This window comes from Aptenodytes patagonicus, chromosome 1 (genome assembly GCF_965638725.1).
Source record: "Aptenodytes patagonicus chromosome 1, bAptPat1.pri.cur, whole genome shotgun sequence".
In the NCBI taxonomy this organism is placed as follows: Eukaryota; Metazoa; Chordata; class Aves; order Sphenisciformes; family Spheniscidae; genus Aptenodytes; species Aptenodytes patagonicus.
This window is the reverse complement of record NC_134949.1, coordinates 69,635,992-69,657,146: the sequence shown is the minus strand read 5'-3', so window position 1 is coordinate 69,657,146 and position 21,155 is coordinate 69,635,992. Positions and strand designations below refer to the sequence as shown.

General features: G+C 41.9%; 1 protein-coding gene across 4 annotated transcripts in view; it reads right to left on the bottom strand.

Moving 5' to 3' along the window:
* Positions 1 to 21,155, bottom strand: part of ADIPOR2 (adiponectin receptor 2) — a 49,009-nt gene that overhangs the window by 18,371 nt on the left and 9,483 nt on the right. The window contains exons 1-2 of one of the 4 annotated variants that reach the window (XM_076341381.1): positions 20,866 to 20,918; positions 4,409 to 4,644 (exon numbers count right to left, since the gene is read on the bottom strand). In XM_076341381.1, the coding sequence (XP_076197496.1) occupies positions 4,409 to 4,576 (168 nt within the window). In that variant the 5' untranslated portion in view covers positions 4,577 to 4,644; positions 20,866 to 20,918. Of the gene's footprint in view, positions 1 to 4,408; positions 4,645 to 8,917; positions 9,004 to 20,583; positions 20,604 to 20,865; positions 20,919 to 21,155 lie in introns of those variants that run through there. The other 3 variants (XM_076341399.1, XM_076341390.1, XM_076341371.1) reach the window with 3 other exon arrangements.

Genomic DNA, 21,155 nt, shown 5'->3' with positions numbered 1-21,155 from the left:
AAGGCTTTGAGCAAGTTCTATAATTCAAGTTAAAAGCCTTGAGTCATTTGCTCACCTTCCAAATATTCTAAAACTTTTCTTTTGCACCTGAAAAACTGTTACATCCTTTTGTCTCCCTCCTTCAAGTCTCTTTGGTACTTATGCTCTAGAAAGACTCTTTTAGCTACACACAGGTACCATGAAATTTGTCAGAGGTCAAGTAAGTTCCACTTGAAGTCAAAACCCATGCTCCCTAAGAAGCAATCCAAATGAGTATTTGCCCAAACTTCATTTGTCCATTCAGATGACTTGAGGGCTACGCATACCTCCTCCCAAACCCTTACTGTAGGTTATCAAACACTTCAGAGCAACAGGTCTCCACTTCATGGGTGCATTTCTGTGCCACACAGGACAACTGCACAACAGCTCAACTGCATGAAAGGAATCATCATTCAGGAACACTAAAGCCTGGTGATTGGAATAAAGGCAAAGAAAATGGTTCTTTTGTTTACCTCCTGTCACTGACAGGTTAAAGCATAAAAGGAAAGAGTCAAGCACAGGTTTTTAGGGCTGCATAAAGAGCCCATTCATCAGGTTATAAGAAGTCACATGCATATGATTGTATCAGCTTAACAAAGCCACAGTAAGGGAGATTTCTTTAGGAACTACCACTGCTGGAATTACAAAGGCAGATGAGACACAGAAACACTGGGAGAGGAGAAAAGATCATGTCCCAGAGGCTGGACAATCCAGCATGCTACAGGAGGGAAGCACCTGCTGAAAAATGCCTTATCAGCACATACCCAGCAAATGTAAACTAGAGAAAGGAAAAAAAAGTTTAAACTACTGAAAGAAAGAGAAGACTTACGCAGCTCGCCTGATCCTTTTCTCACCACCAAATCCTTAACATTCAGATAAATGGTCACTATTTCTCAAAGTCACAGAAGGTACACCACTCATCTGCCACTAAACATTGCATGTTTAAACAAGATAGCAAGACATGTATCTCTTCTTTGGAACAGATACTTGGAAGAAAGGATAATCTATGAACATATATGCACTCTAGCAGAGAACACAGAGTTACGGCATAAAATACAGACTAAGAGGTTCAGGTGTAAAAGGATATTGATTTCATATGATCCTTATCTTCTTGTAAGCATCATTATAAAACTGGCAGATTAACAGCACTGGCAGAAGGACGCAGCTGTTTTATTATTTTGGATAAGCATGCTCAATATAGCTAGTAAATCTTTGCTACATGTATTCAGTGCATGCCACAATTTACAGAAAGTAGGATCTTTAATGTAAGTTTTAGTTCACAGCTATGCAACCACCCAGGTAGGTTACCGGTGCCATGGACAAAGGCCTCAAAAAACTTTCAGGACTAAATTTGATTTCTTAATACCACCTCCATTTTTTTTTTCCATGAAGATGCTTTATTTCTTAAGAGGACCAATATTTTGGCCCATCAAAATTAGAAATAGATAGTATACAATGCAAGCTGTGGGGGAGATGGGAAATAATTCTGAACAATACAGTGGTATGCTTCCACACACCTCCTTAGAAAAGACTATTAAAATAATTCATCAAAAGCAACTACTGCCTCTTGAGAGCTCAGACTGCTTCCTCCTACAAGTAGAGCAGAAAGTGGATACACAAATAGGCAGAGGGAAAAAAATCTTGTATAGGAGAGTTTGGGGCAGATTTTATACAAATAAAGGAGCTGCAATGATATAAATAGGGTAATAGGAGGCAACTGGAAAAGTAAACAATGCAATAACACACACATTTACACTAATACCTCAAGTCTTAAGCCCAGGAGTTTTGGGGAAGTATCGCATCTATTAGAGCACATCTATATTATGATATTCAAGAAAGTCGATACGATTAGCTTGTCATAAGTAGAAGCATTTAGAAGCCTATTAGATGACCATGGTTGTTCTACCGTCAAGACACTATATAGTTCTCATCCATTTTCCTTCTCCAACATAGGAATTCCTTGATTGTTACCGTCGGCTTCAACGTGGCTGCATTTAGCCATTAGAATACTAACGTAGCGGGCACCACTTGAGTCCTTTTATAAGGCTATGTGTGCCTGAGCACTATTGCCATCTACAGAAGAACAATAACCTTATATTACTGTTATCTAAACAAGAGTCTTTTCAAAACCAGAAGAAAATCATGCTTTTGAACTAATAAGTCATCTCTACTGAGGCAGTTGCACGTAGCCAGAATGGACAGAGAGCAAAAAAGTGAATCCTAGCTGGCATCTGAGTAACAGCTGTGCTGAGGCTTATACAAGACAGAGGAAGATATATAGCGTAATGTTTTTTCCAGATTATTTAGAACACTGCAGTATGTCACATAATAAAGTCCAGTTGGCAAGCTAATATTGGTACTTTTGACAGCAGAGTGTTTTGGGATGCTCCATCTGAAGCATCAATTATTCAACCTTTTAAGAAGAAAAAAATGTAAAGATATCACAGTATTAAAAAACAAGAATCACAAAAGACAGGAATAAAAGTTTAGGCTGAAAAAAAAAAGTCAAAAAAGCAGGAGGCCGTATAAGGCAGAGAAAGTGATGCAGTTCAAGACAGAACAGCAAGGCCCAAATGGCAAAAACAAATTTCTTTGGCAGTATTTTAGGAGACTGGAAAAGAGAGATGACATCCAATACAAAAAAGCTAAATATTTGTAGTGAGCCAAAGCAAAAGAAACACATACTTTTGTCATAAGGATGAAAGTAAACAAAAAAAAAAAAAAAAAGACTAACATGCTAAGAATGCCTGAAAAAGCAGAAGAGAGAATGAGAGTATTTTAACCATTTTATTTCCAAAATTCTAAAATTAAACACTTTGACTCAACCAAATAACTTCTATCTAGCTAAGCAAATGTACAGAAAGAATTATAGGCCATAATCCGTTATGGACTTTTACTTTGGGCTACTCCATCTGCAGGCAACAGGTAACTCGCATTATTCAACCAGGAAAGTCAGAGACAAGAATGAAAACAGCCTTCAAAAAAGATGATCCCAAACACATTGTCAGATAAACATATGTATGTTCAAAACATCTGCTAGTACAACTCAACTCTTCTTTTTTCTAACCTTAGCTAATTCAGCTATTGGTTAACACTTTGCACCTTTACACACGCTTTACGACCTTCCACATAATGCAAAGAAAGAGAAACTGGGTATTTCCCGTTATCATGATACTGAGAATGTCCTATAGGAGTTTTAGCAGTGTACAACTTACAGGGCATTGGCTTGGCTTATTAGCCATGAATACCTGTTCTGACTCTCATTACAAGGACGCTTGAAACTAAATTCAGTAAGGGCTCAAACTAATCAAGTTAAGATAGCCTAATACAGGTTCTCATGTCAGCTGAACTATGACAAGTGGTCCATGCACAGAGCCAGAATCTGTGGCAAATGCAATTACAGCAACAGCCCAACTCTTCTGCATTGAAGGCTACGTTAAGTAGCATCAGCATGTTTTTGCTGCTGGCTAAAACCACACAGTTGCTGTAACTGAGCTGATACAGTAAACTCATTAAGCCATGATAAATTTAATAGTGAGCCTAAGCTGAATGCCTCTTCCCCTTAACTGTGCTGATATCCATCTGTATATATCCTAGGAGAAGCATTAATTACAGTTCTGAAACTCTCTAACCAGAAGGTACTTTTGTCCAATGCTTGGAAACATTACCTGCACACAACACCTAATTAAGCTGTGGAACGCCTTTCCGCAGGATGTCGTGACTGCTAGAATTTACAAAGGCTCATGCACCAGAAATTCAAAAGCATTGCCACTGGCTCAGGAAATCTGTGAGCCACCAATTACTAAAGGCTAGGAGAATGTCCTAGGGAAGTAACACAACATGCTTCCCCATCCTTCTACTCTTCCTTACGAGTCTCTTACTGACTACTGTCCGAGATAGGATATTGCACACTGTGGATGTTTGGTCTAATTCAGTATGGCCATTCTTCCAACAAGAATACTTGCAAACAGTTTTTTCTGTCCTAATCTCTAAGACAATAGCGATTAGCCAAGGTTCAGATTACATTCAGCAAGAGTCAATATATCTTCTCCTTTCACTTATAATTAATTGGAAGTTACAGAACAAAAATCTTTTGATATGAGCAGCTTCTCAACAGAGAACAAACCAGTACAAGTCCCATTTCTTTGAGGAGGGAATAAAAAAATACAAAGCTGGTAAACTTACATTTATGCTCTGTCTTGTCACCCAAGTTCCCACACATTCAACTGAATATTTCTGGCATCTTCCTGGTTTTATTACAATTATTTAACAGGCATAAAGAGGTTGTAGGCTCACAGTTCACATTTCTGGAACTTATTTCAAGCACTGAAGCACTTAAGCCAAACCTCATTTTTTCCTAGCAAACCTAACAGATAATCATACAACTTACATTTTCCTGGTCGGAAGACAGAGGTGGCTCCACTAAAAGAAGCCTCTGCTCAGAGCTGTCCTCTTCAAAGGCTGCCTGTGTTGTTGCAGTGTCAGACATGTGTCCTTTTCTGAGCCGTAGACCTGGCTCTGGAGAACCAGCATTATCGAGTTCCGTTAGTTCATTCATGAGATGCTGGGAGCCTTCTCAAATATTCTGCTTCCTCTTGGTTCGGTTTGGCTGATTATGCGTTGGCTCTGAAAGACAAACAGTTTGTATAACTAAACTGAAGTTAAAAAGAAGAGTGTAAGAGTTGGCTGGAAGAAGAGCATGCTTAAAAGCTACCAAACAGCTACGACAACTGCTTTTATATGTGCCCAAACTCCCACAGGATCAGTTATATAGACTTCTACAGTGCTGGACAATGAATTCTCATCCTGTGACCACCAATACTTTCATATCCTAAACACAATTTAAATACAACTTTGAAAGATGACAGAAAGCGAGCTCCATAAAACAGTAAATTCACAAAAGCACAGTGGTGTTTTTATAAAATATTATTTTTATTTTTACAAAGTTGCAAACACTGGGCTGCTAATACTATTTACAAATAAACTACTTATCACAGACACTCTATAATTATCAGCTTTTTGTGGGTATAAAGCTCATTTCAAATCATCTGGGCTAGGTTTCATCAAAACTAGGACACTAAGTACTGGTACAGCTGCTCAGGTAGTAGCAAACAAGCAGAGCTCAAGCACCAACTAACTTTAGACAGACTGTAAGGAGGGCAGTAGTACACACAGTGATTATGCTTCCCCTGCTTAAATTAACATGTTCACAATTACTGCTAGCAACAGGTCTGTACCTTTACTTGTATAAGGAATTCAACCAGACAGATTTAAACACCATTCATTCCATCACAGCAATCAGAAACAGATTAATTCCCCCAGAAAACCATAACCCATGCTTTCTATTCAGAAAAGTAACTGTATCTTACACTTATAACACTGCAAAAAGGATTTGGGGTAAATTTAACTCAAGATGCTGAAGATTAATTAAATTTGCAGAAAATTACCTAATGTAATTTTAGATAATCTGTTTAGGTAATCTGTAACCTGTTAATCTGAGCCCTCATCCAAGAGTATTATCGGTTACCTATTTATCTTGTACATCACTGTGTGGTGGTCACTCCAATAGCCAGTCAAGACACCTGTTTGACACTGGTTGCCTTGGGAGGCACAACAGCCAGAGCACTTTGAAATCAGAGTGCCAGAAGCCATCAGAATGAATTAGCGTTCATCTGAGGCTTCAGAATCACTTTGAATGAGAATCTATTCGTTTTGTACTAATCACTTGGAGTCATTCTATTACTGTAGCACCTAAGTGCTTAAATGTGACTAACATGTAACATTAAGATAACCCATCTAACAAGTTTTAACTTGCCAGGGTGCATAATTAGATTGGAATTTTAGTGCCCAATAAAACATGCTGAACTTTGTCATAATGTAGGAGGGCAAATTAAAAATATAAGATGGAGGATTGATATTGGCAGTCTTGTAATAAAATGTCACCTCCAAAAAGCCAATAAATAATGTACTACTTCCTTTCAGGGACTAATCTCATTTACATATTATCACTGGAAGATAATTCTTAGCTCTGACAAATGTACTATAGTTAATTTTGCTGCAGCAGTTTGTAGTATTATATCCCCTCAGCTGCCTGGCAATCCCCAGAGGAGGGAGCTGCTAATGAGCAGGTTACAGACTTTGCAGAACTACACAATACCACAGTTGTCCGAGTTCAGTATGGCACACTGCTTTAATCACCCAAGAAGGTAAGTTTGCAACATGACAGCAGAGCAGATGGTATGCCCACCTTCCTGCTAACTCCACTACAGGGTCAGTAACCTCTGTCTGAGAAGTAACATCTAAAATGGCCACAGCTGTTTACTTGGTAAACACAAGAGCCACAGCACAGGACTATCACCCATGAGAATTAAGCCAAGGTTTAACAACATTACACAGGAAGCCCAATGAAGAAGTTGAGCAAGTGGATTTTGAGACCAAGAACAAGCATTTAGAAAGCCACAGAACAATTGAAATCTTGACTGTTTTTGTCATATTCCAAGCAGCCAATTTACAATTCTATTTTTATGCAAGAAACATTAAGACATCATCACATTTCCGTTTGGCAAAACTGATCTAGGGAAGAAAGAAAAGAGTATGCAACAAGAACTACAGTTTGAAATGTAACTTATCAGGTGTCTTAATTTAAAAGGCAACTTAAGAGACTAATTGCAGTACAGTACGCTGTACCAATTTGAAGCTGTAGCTAAAACCAAAAAAAGGCAAGTAAGCAGAGCAGCTGTTTGTAAACAACAGTTACAAACACACACACACCCGTACCTGATATTCCACACATTTCAAACAGGTAGGTAGTTGAAACAACCATAGTTAATTTCATGGATTGTTCAATTTGCATTAGACATTTAACCAGCGAGTTTTACTAGTTTTTCCTTCTACCAGCTTTAAGCAATAGAATTGCCATTGTGTGCTGCATTACTTGCTATATTGCTTAAGAGCATGTCCTTGCATCACCTCTATGACATTGTGGGAGCGATGCTCAGAGACACAGTAACAACCAACACAACAGGCTTAACCACATTTGGCCAAGATGCTTGCAAAAGGTTGTTCTACTACAAGAAGACACAAGAATGCCAAGAGACTTCTTAAATCAGGCCTTGGAGATTTACTTCACTAGCACTCGCTGCCAAGCAATCACTAAGGTTAAAAATAAAAGATGCATTTCACCTCCAGCAAGGGAGATTTGCATTCAGCGGTAGAGTTGAACTGTAGAGCCCTGCATAAATAGAAGTCGTTGTTTCTTGAAATTACAGTGGAATTGCTCAATGAACTAAGATGTTTCCATGTTGTCCTTCATGCAGGATCCTCTTAGTGCTAAATATGCTTGCCCTTACTGAGCATGCAAAGGTAAGCAAGCCAAAAGATAGTCCATAAGCATCACTACTGGTTTTTAGTCCTTTTTAAAAATGTACTACAAAAGCCAAAAACACATGCCTGAATGCAACATGGAGTTGCCAACAGAAAAGTGCAAATAGCCAGAACCATTTGTTCACAAGTGAAAGAAAGCAGTCTGAGGTTATGAAGAGGAAAGGCACAGATGGTCTTTCACTTCTATGATAAAGTTTCTATGACTCCACAGTTCAGTGAAAGGTTTGAATGACTAGGATAACCTTTTCCTAAGAAAATAGGAAGTCTAAGTATGGTCAGTAGCATCTAGCCAGAAGACGATGGTTGAAACATTGTGAAGAGACTTATTGCCCCATTCTGTCTCTAAGTTCATGAAAACAAAAACTAGAAAATGGAAAGCTATAGAACACTTAAGGTCTTGGAAGAGATTGTTTTGTGTTTCACTGAGATTATAAATCTTGTATGTAAGTCCTTTAACTTTTTGGTAGCATGCAACAAACTAAAAGCTTTCATTAAAATTACCTTCCATTTAAAGAGGAAGTTACCATGTACAACTTAATCTACTTAATGACTGCATATGTAATAAGCATAATATCAGCATCTAGATCAATCAGTGAGTTCCTGCTGTGTTTAAAATCAGCTAAGAAAAGCATCTACAGAGTTTGGGTGGTGGTTTGTTTTTTTTTTAATATAGAAAACTTCTAAAGGCCAAGTCAGCTTTTAGAAAGGACTTACCAGTTTAATGCTATCATAGTTCTAAACACAGCCTATAAACACAAAATGTAGCACGCCACTAGTTGACTTAATATGTTGCTGCCACTACACAACCTACAATAGCCTAAGTGGTCATCACTCCCAGCTGCTCACTCCACCACAGTTCAGAAGAAGTCAACCCCACAGCGAGGAGAGTCAGTGCCAGTTTCAGGCTGTGGACAGACACCCGTCATCTTTCTCAAAACAGAATCAGAAGGCAATACTATTTCAGCAGTTCACTGCAATTGTGCAATGTCAGAGGAGTCAACATCCACAATTACAGCATATTTAGGACACTGCTTCACTCCTCAAGTTGACAAGGAAAGAGTAGTTACGCAAACTTAAGCACCACAGGATGATGCTACTATTCTTTGTACAATCTTCCTGAATATTCCCCTGGCTAAGTGATACAGCCCTTCTAACCTCCCAGAATTCACCTGGCACAAGGACTGGTTTTCTACCTAAGCTAAACAATGCCACATGGTAGCAAAACAAAGAAAGAACACTAAGGGTAGTGTTTGTAGTTAAATTGAAGAGATCTGACACTCCCTTTTTAGGATCAAACACAGTCCCAGACAGTCAGACTACCTCCCACTACCCATAAGCAAAGCAATCTCTCCAGCATTCAACTCTTCTCAGTATGTTCCTCCTATAAGCAGCACAAGAATGATCCCTCCAAAGGTATTTCATTCTGCCTGTAGCTGGTATTTGGAAGAAGAATGAAAATTGCATCCCCCTCCATTCCCCTCTCATGGATCCAACAGCCTTTCCGATACAAACTTACCTGTTCAGGAAAGCAATGGCATCCACTGTATGCTCTTTCCTTGCTAATCCTCTTCAAAGCATCCATTAAACTAGCATAAGCAATGTATACACACTGGACGAATCTTCATAAAGTAGCTCATTCTCCCTAACAGAGCTTAGTTATCAAAAGAACAAAAGGTCATCATGAAAATTTCAGGCTATATCGCTTCTTCGCTTCTCAGAACATTCGTTAATGTTTAATAAAGGGTTTGAGTGCCTGAAAAGTCTTGTAAGAGATACTGTCTCAATCTACAAACTTTGCCTTGCCTGCGTCCATGTACCATCACAGCTACAACAGCATCACTAGTTGGCTAGCTACATCCATGCCAGTAGAATGACAAAGCTAACTGAACAGTAAATCACCTATGGGTTGAATAACTTTACCAAACCCAAAGTTGCTTAGACTAGGCCTTAGTAACAAAATAGGCACAACTCCATTTCCAGAACTGTTAGTACAGGTACAAATGGCAAAGCACGCCCAGTACAATCCATGGGCAGATTGTTCATGCTAAGAACACAGCTTATATAGGGTGATGGAGGGGATTTTTTGCCTATAAAATAGTTGATTCTGGCTACCTTGACTGAAATAAGATATACTAAACAAAATGTAGCTTTCTTGGCACATCGTATTTCTACTACTATCTTCTGGCAGGGAGGTTCTGTCACAAGTAGTCCCTCCGAAATGGTATAGTAACACCAACATTATTCAGTAACATCACACAAAAGCTTCAATTATTCTCAGGTGACACTGGCATCATCCTATCGCCCATCTGGTTCCCTTACTCCCTAGCACCAGTACTGATGATCAGTTGAGTTCTTCAACAGTAAGCTGTTGGCAAGGTGTTGGGTTTTGTGCTTTGGGGTTTTTTTTTGGGGGGAGGCAGTCTTCTTTGACTTTCTGCCTATGTGGCACCCTGGTCCATTTACCGGGGAAATCAGGCAACCACCAGTGCCAACGCAAGGCAGGCATATGCAGTTTGGGAAAGAGGAGGAGGAAGTCAGACAACGCTGTGTCACATGAGTTAAGACTGCTGTTGAGTGTCATCCATACATGTGGCCTAGCTAACCCATGCTGGGTCACTTATTAACTATATGGGGTATCCATTGGTTGGCTGCTTTTTTCGTTATGCATAAAGCAAAGCAGAAGAGATAAGAAACCCATACATTTTAAGTAGATTTGTGAATTGCCCCTAAGTTGGAAGGCCACAGCTAAAAAGTTAACAAAATAGTAATACTGAAAGATTCAAGAGGGATTTTTTTTTTTTTTTTTCTCTCTCAATGATTGAGCTGTCTTTTACAATTAAGGAGTTAAACATCCACAGCAACATTCCAAATATTCTCCAAAACTACAGTCAAAACCAAAGCAAACAAGGGTATGTATGAACAGGGGAAGGAGGAAAATCACAGAAAACCTTGTTTTCTCAGTGTACCCTAAAGGAAAAGTATGAATCAGGCTGTAAAAATTCTTTGGAGGTCATCTTTAACAATGAGGAACAATGAGGAAGCAATCCAGCACCTCTTCTCTTAGATGTAATTTCCCTAGATAAAGGGACATCTACAAAACAAAGATTAGACTCCCGCGGAGGGTCAGTGGCCAAAAAGCTGTCTTTGTAACTTGTAAACTGTCACTGGACACTTCAGCCTAAGCTATTTCACAGCAGGGTGCAGAGGCAAACAATCAAGCACATTCTGATGCATTTGGATCCAAAGAAAGGGAACAAGCCAGCAGCATGCCTACATTAACGAAATGCTTCCATTTCAGAGGATCCCATTACATTGTTACAACATTTGTCCAATTTGTACTGCAAATTGGACCCCAGTTTTGTAACTGGGTTAAGCATTATGTCAGAGGTTGGCCCACCCCCAGTGCACAATGTCCGGTTGTTACAGACCGGATGACAGCTGTAAATTAGTTTTACTCTTCAATAAACCAAAACCAAGAGAATTGCCACAAAAGCAGTACAAAACGAGGAACAGAAGTTCAAGTTCTTTTCACATTGCGTTCCACAAAAATCCACAGCCCAGACCTGGAAAACTTGGCTTTTGGTTAATTTTTTTCATTAAATGGCTCAGTTTCTCCAAGTGAGAAACATTCCATCTTTGTGCCCTTTTATGATTTTATTTCTATGGCACGTTACTAACTCACACCAACTTACTTCACGGTTGCCAACAACAAAAAGATGCAGTTGGTTTTTGTTAGTAACACTTTGGATCACAGACTATCTACAAGTGAAAGACTGAAGTTAGACATTACTTTCCTCTTAAGTGAAAATTTAGAATACATCCTTTTAACTACTGCCTCAAGGACACTACTAAACTGAAGTTACATTCATTTAACCCCTCTACCCAGAGGATCTTTGCATGAGAATGTAAATGGCACCAAGATCAACAGCAGCAATCCAGACAGCAAACATCCCTCTACCCTGGCAGGTACAACACTCTCCTCCTAGGAAGTGTGGGTTTGAATCTCTCTAGAAACTGAAGTGAGATCTTTTACAACTCAAGAAAATGCTTCAATGCCTGGAGCAACTGTACAAAACCAAACACTACCACCTTGCTTTTAAAACCAAAGAAGAATACACACGGTTTAGGCTGCAAATTTCACGCAGGAAAGCATTTAAGACAGTTGCCTTCAGTGAGTCTTACTGGGTTGCTTGGATGCCACCACTGTGCAGGTTCAAGGGCTGGCACCAAGAGGGGGCAGTCCCACTCTTCCCTGGGTGGGCATCAAATGGCTCTGCTTCTCATCGCTGCCCCCCCAAAGGCACTCTGATGTTTGTCACAACCCGTTCCAGGTGGCAGTCTGGAAAGATGTTAACCCAGGGAGGAGAATGAGATAATCTTTTTCTATCAAACTAGCCAACTGAATTGTCTCAATACACTGTCAGAGAAGCAGCATGGACAACATGACAGAAAAGGGTAGGACCACAGACCCAAGATTTTAATTCTTTATGTATTTTATAGGCAGTATTTTCCTAATCTATTAAGGACTAACAGTTATCTGTTGGCCCAAGCCTTTAATTGTCATATATGTATATACCACAGCCTTTATTATGACCTGTTGACCAGCTGCAAGCCACACCTGGCACAGCAAACCAGACAACTTACCAAGATTACTGATTTTAATACAGCGGTCAGGATCTCAGAAGCTTGGTTGCAAAAAGCTGACCATCACACTCTTCCCAGTTTTTGGAAGCACCTAGTCTAGTTTTGCCAATAATCTTGATAAGCTTTATTCATGATGTTGTGAGCTTGCTTATCAGTGTTTTATTTTGTGGCTGACAGGTTTGGTCTACAAAATATGTTTGCATTCTCGTGTTTGTAAAAAATAAGAACAAAGAAAACTTACTCTTTTACTTATGGTCAACAATGGTATTTCTTCAGTTGAAAACAGCATATAGTCCTCTCCTCAAAAACCATAATGTTGTCTTGCCACAAGTCAGACAACTCTAAAAATTTGCTACTTTTTTGTAGCAAAAGTGTTACAAGAACAATGTAGAATAACCAATATCCCCACCCACAGCATTGTATCAGTCTAAGATCAAAAAAGCAGTACAGCATCTTTTTCAGATACTTTCTTAACCACCAGAACTCAAGCAAAAGAGACAGATGTACTGTAACAACACTGCACCTAATTTATGTCAGTCAGAAGCAGATTTAGTCAAATGGCTGAAGTTCTAGACAAGACCAGGTAAAGCTACTTATTAACTATGTATCTTAACTTCCTTAATGCAATAGCCAGAGAATAATTTGTAAATTTTACACTAGCATACCTGTGCTGATTAGACTGCAGGCTGCAGCTACACTAGCAGGAAACACAGTTCCACTAGCAAAAATTGTGATTATAAGTTGTATAGCTTAATCTCAAAACACGTCTACAGGACCTAAACCAAGACACTCACACAAACCGTCATCTTGCTGTGGTTTGTTTTACCATCCTGACATCACCATTTTTGCTAGTTAAACTGTGTTCCCTGCTAGTATAGCTGCAGCCTGCAGTCTAATCAGCACAGCTTATGCTAGTGTAAATTTTAAGTTTGAAACAGTTTAAGACCATAAACATGCTCCAAGTTAATTTTCAAGTAACCAGGAAGCATTTTGGGAATACACACATTAGATGTTTTGCATGATTTAGTATCACTTATCAATGCATTCAGATAGCCGGGGCGGGGGGGGGGGGAGATGGCTTATTACAAAACAGAAATAAAACCGTAATTTCACATAAAACAGAGTTGGGAGTTAGACATCCAGGTTGCCTTTATTATGCATAGAATACAGCATTTACTGTAGTTATAAAATTCATAAAAGAAAACACAAGACTATTAAGGGGGAAGGGGATAAAACCAGGCTCACTAGAGATGAGCCTAGGGGTGGCGTGCCGATGCCGGGGGCGAAATCGATAGCCCAGCTCAAGTGCATATACACCAATGCACGCAGCATGGGCGGCAAGCAGGAGGAGCTGGAAGCCATTGTGCAGCGGGAGAGATATGACTTAGTCGCCATCACAGAAACATGGTGGGGTGATTCTCATGACTGGAGTGCTGCAATGGATGGCTATAGACTCTTCAGAAGGGACAGGCGAGGAAGGAGAGGCGGTGGGGTGGCCCTGTGTGTTAGGGAGTGTTTCGATTGTATAGAGCTCAACAATTGTGATGATGATACGGTTGAGTGTCTATGGGTAAGGATGAGGGGGAAGGCCAACGAGGCAGATATCCTGCTGGGAGTCTGTTATAGACCACCCAACCAGGATGAAGGGGCGGATGAAGCGTTCTATAAGCGGCTGGCAGAAGTCTCTCAATTGCTAGCCCTTGTTCTCGTGGGGGACTTCAACTTCCCGGACGTCTGCTGGAAATACAACACGGCAGAGAGGAAGCAGTCTAGGAGGTTCCTGGAGTGTGTGGAAGACAACTTCCTGACACAGCTGGTAACTGAGCCTACCAGGGGAGGTGCCTCGCTCGACCTGCTGTTTACAAACAGAGAAGGACTGGTGGGAGATGTGGTGGTCGGAGGCCGTCTTGGGCTTAGTGACCATGAAATTATAGAATTCTCGCTTCTTGGTGAAGTAAGGAGGGGGGGCAGCAAAACTGCAACCATGGACTTCCGGAGGGCAGACTTTGGCCTGTTCAGGACGCTGGTTGAGAGAGTCCCTTGGGAGACGGTCCTGAAGGGCAAAGGGGTCCAGGAAGGCTGGATGTTCTTCAAGAAGGAAGTCTTAAAGGCGCAGGAGCAGGCTGTCCCTGTACACCGTAAGAAGAATGGGCGGGGAAGACGACCGGCCTGGCTGAACGGGGAGCTCTTGCTGGGACTCAGGAAAAAAAGGAGAGTTTACCGCTTGTGGAAGAAGGGGCAGGCGACTCAAGAAGAGTACAGGGATCTCGTTAGGTCATGCAGAGAGGAAATGAGAAAGGCAAAAGCCCAGCTAGAACGCAATCTGGCCGCTGTCGTTAAAGACAACAGAAAAAGTTTTTACAAATATACTAATGACAAGAAGAGAGCCAAGGAGAATCTCCATCCTTTATTGGATGCGGGGGGGAACATTGTCACCGAGGATGAGGAGAAGGCTGAGGTACTCAATGCCTTCTTTGCCTCAGTCTTTAACAGGCAGACCAGTTATCCTCAGGGTACTCGGCCCCCCGAGCTGGAAGACAGGGACGGCGAGCAGGATAAACCCCCCATAATCCAAGAGGAAGCAGTCAACGACCTGCTACGCCACCTGGATGCTCACAAGTCTATGGGGCCGGATGGGATCCACCCGAGTGCTGAGGGAGCTGGCGGAGGTGCTCGCCAAGCCGCTTTCCATCATTTATCAGCAGTCCTGGTTAACGGGGGAGGTCCCGGACGACTGGAGGCTTGCCAATGTGACGCCCATCTACAAGAAGGGCCGGAAGGAGGATCCGGGGAACTACAGGCCTGTCAGCCTGACCTCGGTGCCGGGGAAGATTATGGAGCGGTTCATCTTGAAGGCGCTCGCAAGGCATGAGCGGGACAACCAGGGGATCCGGCCTAGCCAGCACGGATTCATGAAAGGCAGGTCCTGCCTGACCAACCTGATCTCCTTCTACGGCCAGGTGACCCACTTAGTGGATGAGGGAAAGGCTGTGGATGTGGTCTACCTGGACTTCAGTAAGGCCTTTGACACCATCTCCCACAGCATTCTCTTAGAGAAGCTGGCGGCTCATGGCTTAGACAGGTGGACTCTGCGCTGGGTCAAAAACTGGCTGGACGGCCGGGCCCAGAGAGTTGTGGTGAATGGAGTCAAATCCAGTTGGCGGCCGGTCACGAGCGGTGTTCCCCAGGGCTCAGTACTGGGGCCGGTCTTGTTCAATGTCTTTATCGATGATCTGGATGAGGGGATCGAGTGCACCCTCAGTAAGTTTGCAGACGACACCAAGTTGGGCGGGAGCGTTGACCTGCTCGAGGGTAGGAAGGCTCTGCAGAGGGACCTGGACAGGCTGGATCGATGGGCCCAGGCCAATTGTATGAGGTTCAACAAGGCCAAGTGCCGGGTCCTGCACTTCGGCCACAACAACCCCATGCAGCGTTACAGGCTTGGGGAAGAGTGGCTGGAAAGCTGCCCAGCAGAGAAGGACCTGGGGGTGCTGGTCGACAGCCGGCTGAACCCGAGCCGGCATTGTGCCCAGGCGGCCAAGAAGGCCAATGGCATCCTGGCCTGTATCAGAAATAGTGTGGCCAGCAGGAGTAGGGAAGTGATCGTGCCCCTGTACTCGGCACTGGTGAGGCCGCACCTCAAATACCGTGTTCAGTTTTGGGCCCCTCACTACAAGAAGGACGTTGAGGTGCTGGAGCGTGTGCAGAGAAGGGCAACGAGGCTGGTGAAGGGTCTGGAGAACAAGTCTTATGAGGAGCGGCTGAGGGAACTGGGGTTGTTTAGCCTGGAGAAAAGGAGGCTGAGGGGAGACCTCATCACTCTCTACAACTACCTGAAAGGAGGTTGTAGCGAGGTGGGTGTTGGTCTCTTCTCCCAAGTAACAAGCGATAGGACGAGAGGAAATGGCCTCAAGTTGTGCCAGGGGAGGTTTAGATTGGATGTAAGGAAAAATTTCTTTACTGAAAGAGTGGTGAAACATTGGACCAGGCTGCCCAGGGAAGTGGTGGAGTCCCCATCCCTGGAAGTATTTAAAAGACGAGTAGATGAGGCACTTAGGGACATGGTTTAGTGGACATGGTGGTGTTGGGTTGACGGTTGGACTCGATCTTAGAGGTCTTTTCCAACCTCAATGATTCTATGATTCTATGTGAAGCACTTATATAGCCATCATTACTTAGTGTAACACGATAAAGCACTACTGGCTACCCTCAAACCTACACAGGTCACCACAAGGCAAGAGAAGATAGGAAAGAGAGAATGCCTCCAGGATCCTTTGCTTGGTCCTGCTCAGGAGCCTTAAGTCATGGGAGGGCTTGCAATACCCTTCCCAGCCTCATGAGTGACAGGCAGCTATTTGCAGACATTGAACAGGGGGAATCATAACCATGCAGCCCGGTAATACAGCACTACCAGTGCTAGCAGCAGGCCATAACCTCCATGTTGAGCCACAAAGCCTTAAGACCAAGGCTTGTCAGGCTTACTCTGTCTAAACTTTTCTTGACCTACCTTTTACTCGGTTTAGCTGTGACAGCAACTTCTTTAATTGACTAGATGTCTATGGCTAATTTATTTTACTTCTGCTTACCTTGGTGTGATGTAACTTCCAGTTATCCTCCATAGAAAGAGGTATTTACAATGATGTCAGGAAATACTGGCTTAATATGACAACAGAGGCCCTGAGAAGTAGAGAGACAGGATGCAGTGCAGCGGAGTACAAGCATGGGATAAGAGATGGGGCACAATCTTGCCACCAGAGACCCCGTGGCTATAAACAACTCACTAATGGTCAGTTAAAAAAAAATGCAGACCTGGAACTGGATGAGCCTGGCTTTAGGGATAACAAAGAAATAGTGACTAACGTACATAAAGGGCACCATATATAGTAAATTCAGACATAACCTGGAGCTGTAGACCAATGAAGAAAGAGAAGAGGTGTAAAAGCATGTTAGCAAACATACAAAAAAAAACGCCCGAAGCGGATCCGAGAGGGAGGAAAAAGAAACAGGCACATCAACACCATATTCCTTCCAACAAATGACTCCCAAGGCTGGTGACCTCCCATTATCCTCTCCAGCAGTCCAAAGCTGCTAACTTAAAGACCCAGAGCAGCAATGGAAGGGTGAAAGTAACTCCAGGAGAAGGGACAGAAACCAAAAAGTGCACGTGTTACAATTTTAGCTGCGTTTGGCAACATTTTCCCCTATGTAAGTACTCTAACTGCAATATTCTTCTGAATTTTTCTTTAAGAATTAAATCTAGACTAATGATTCTTGAGTCAGACTGTTAAGATTTCCATTATACTAACAAGAAATTCTTGGCTTTACCTATACACGTTATTTTTATATACACAGACACATGCACATGGGGTGCTTCCTCTTTGCCCATAAACAAGGATGTAACAACATGGATGGAGTCCTCCATTCCTTCTGCCATTTTGCAACTCTGAAGAGCTATATTAAAGTGTTACAGGAAAATTACAAAATAATAACAAAGCCTGAAACAGCCCCAGGAAAAGCAACCAACTAGGCCATCTGAACTTGTAACACATTCTTTCCCCAGAGGGAATTCTTTGTGCCAGGGTGAACCCGGTCAATGTTGTTTTGTACCGAAGGACCTTTCATACATGTATATACAGTCCTACGACAGCACCTAAACACAAAAAACAGCAATCTAAGCAGTCACTGTCTGCACTTTCTGTTTGTAGAAAGAAGTTCTAGACATCATAGAAGACACTTGATTTCTTTAAGAAACCCTAAGAACAGGAAGGAAGCATGGCCAAGTTGATAAGCATCCACGCTCTTAAGAGTAGGAAGGGTAGGAATTTGGGTTGATTTCCTGGACAAGGGCCCAGACAGGAGGAACATGAGCAGAGAGCAAGAACTGCGTCAGCAAACTACCGAATAGTTATTTGTCCTAGTTTTCGAATACTCACTGAAGGTACTCTTACTCTAGCTCAACTTGATCTGTAAGGGGTGTTAATACATTCAGATAAACTATTTTTGAAAGAAGAAAAAAATACCTTATGTTGACACAACACCTGCTGTCAATGAAGTTAGCAAATAAGGGATCTCATTCTAGTGTAAGTTTGTTCTCTTTCTGTAAGAAAAATAAGCTATCTAATATAATTTTGATGCAAAGACTAACTACCACATCCGTGGCTGTGACTGAGACACAACACAGCTCTCCAGATTCATCTGATGTGCACAGACAGCCAGCTATCATCAATACTGAGAAAATGCAAGCCAAGCTTCTTGGTAGAGACTGAGTGCTACACGTAGGAGCTAACCACTAATCTGTATGCCAAAGACGTACTTGGAAACCTAGCCGAGAACTCTATACAGGGGTCAGGTGTAAACAGAGCATAAACACTGCCTTATCCACTTCTAAAATCCCCAGGTATACTATTATGAAAAGCATGAAAGGTTCTTCCAGTATTCACAGAACAGTAGCGGCATGCAAGCTTTCAGAAAAAAAGTAGACACTGACAGATTTGTAAGTCCTAAGAGAAGTCAATAATCAGTGTTGTGAATTTAGTATGTCAGAAGAGAACAGAAGTAAAATCTTGGAGGACAACTGACCTGCCCAGATAACCAGGAGAGCCTCGACCTATGTAGACAAGCAAGCAGCTGTAGCTAAGGAAACAAGAGTATGAAGTGACACAAGCCTTGCATTTATGAAATACAAAATCTGCTATCTATTTTTATTGTGTGCTAGTTAATCAGTAATAGTTCAGATGTTTTACCTCACATTTTACACATTTACTAAATGATTTGAGAAAGGATTTGCTTTGCAATAGCAAAGAAAGTTTTATTTAAAAACCAGAGCTGACCACTCAAAATTGCAGTAAGATTTCAACACAGCACAAGGTTTCCCAATCTTCATGTCTACAATAACAGCACCACCACCCAAAATAACAAGTGAAAATACCAATGGCCTGTGAGCCAAGGTAAGGTCACAGAGTTAGCAGATGATGACCTCAAACACAAAAAGAAGTTGTTCTTGACGCAGCAAATTGGTAAACCTTGGAACTCCTTGCTACAGGACGAGGATTAATGGGGAAACTGGACAAATGCACAGGATAAATCCAAAGGGTGTTAAGCACATGAAGCCACCTCTAGCTCTAGAAGCCTCTAAATACCAGTGCATGTCTATCATATATTGCTTGCGCATTCATGCTTAGAAGCTATTTTCTTCCTTAGGGGATGCACAACCTTACTAAAACCTTAAGAGTCCTCTCTGCAGAAGGACAGCAAGGGGCCTAATGAATAAAAACAAAACAAGGAAGAAGTCAAAGTACTGAGGCAGAAAATGAAAAACCCCACAGAAGAAAGGATGAGGGTCAAAATAAAAAGTTTCTCAGGGACAGCAGGCAAAGCACCCTAACAATGCCAGTGACTCCCCAAAGGCATCCAAGAAGCCAGCAGGCACTACCCCGAGACGCTCTGGCCAGCAACTTATATAAAAGGACAAGGAAACAGAAAAACCCTATAGCTGCCAGGATCTCATTTGCCAAGTTTGTTCTTTCTCCCCTGAATGGCCAGCTTGGCTGGGACCGGCAGGTAGTCGTGCAACTTGGCTGGGCTTCAGACTCAAAGGGTATAAATAGAAAGGTTAGGGACAAAGCACAGTCAAAGTCTCAGTAAGAGGTGCTGCAGCCTGGCACATTTGGCATACACACATCAGGATTTCATCCTGCACATAAAGTGAACCGTACCATGAACACACCCATAGCACAACTCTCACACTTCCCATCAACTCATCCCCAGTGCAAGACAGAATCTGCTGAGTACAAGCCAGCCCAAAGCTTCCTGGTCTCTCTACTTTAGGCAGGAGGTCTTGTCACTTTGTACATGGGTGGGACACAAGGGCAAGAAAACTGAGCAAGTGGAGCCTGAGAATGTAGAGATGTTTCTGTAGCATGGCTTGAAGGCAGACTGGGAGGATATCACGTAGCCTACTTGGGTTACACACAAGAGGGTGGTCAGAGAGTCTCACGGGGCAGAAGCTTAAGCAGCAGCTCCACAATGAAGGTAGGATCCTGAGCTAGAGGGATTTCTAGTTTGACCCAGCCTGGTTTGTGTTATAGCTATTCTGGAATTCCAAGTTTCAATGGAATGAGACACCTTTTTTCAGAGATTCAAGGAAATCAAAACACTCAGTGCACCCCAATTTTGATTCTTACATACAGATCAGATAAAATCTGTTAACCACTGACTATGATTTTTACTTTCTTCCATGAATAGTGTTTAAACTGTCACAAAGCAATTTGATGTCATTTATTTCCATTGCCAAAGTCCGAACAGTAAGAGCAAAGGTTTAAGGAAAAACAAAAAAACACAAAAAAACCACAAAAAAAAACCCCAAAACAAACATGATACAAACCTGAAAAAAACAAAACAAGAAAGTCCACCCAAAAAACCCACCCTACCAAATACCTGACACACTGCTACAGTTTCCCTCCTGAAGGGGAAAAGAATGACTAGTTCAAATCCTGTCTCTGACTGGTTTATACTCTCATGCATGTACCTAGCACTCACCTCAACTATCAACTCCAATTTGGAAGTCAAGCTTGTCACATTAACTGTCACCTTGTTTCAGAAACGTACAAATTTCTTGTAAGCCTCAGTCCTGAGAAATACAACCTAGAACAATGAAACAAACAGATCTTGTACCTTCCCTGTGGAGTAACACACAGCAGTTATCTTAACCGCTAAAATACATTTCCCAAAAAACACTCAATATTCCTAATCTCTAATTTGTTACTGCCTCTGACAAATAGCTGTGCTACCTGTGAGGAAGCATAGATCAATTTCTCTCACCTCAAACTTCTCACTGGTTCTTGACATTTGTATTCAAGCTTGGGAAGGTTACAGTCCAAGATTCCTACAAGAAGGATGTGAAATCAACATGAAGGCTGTTTCTCCAAGTTAGCTTAAAACTAGATAATAAATATATGCGGGGGGGGGGGAGAATCCTTAGAGTATGTGTGCTATACAGCAGCTATTAAATGTTTACAGTGGATGACAAAATGCACACATTCCATTTAAATTAGAATCCTTTGATTTTTGTAGGCTTGCTCACCAAGGTAACAACTTTGACTTAAATAAAA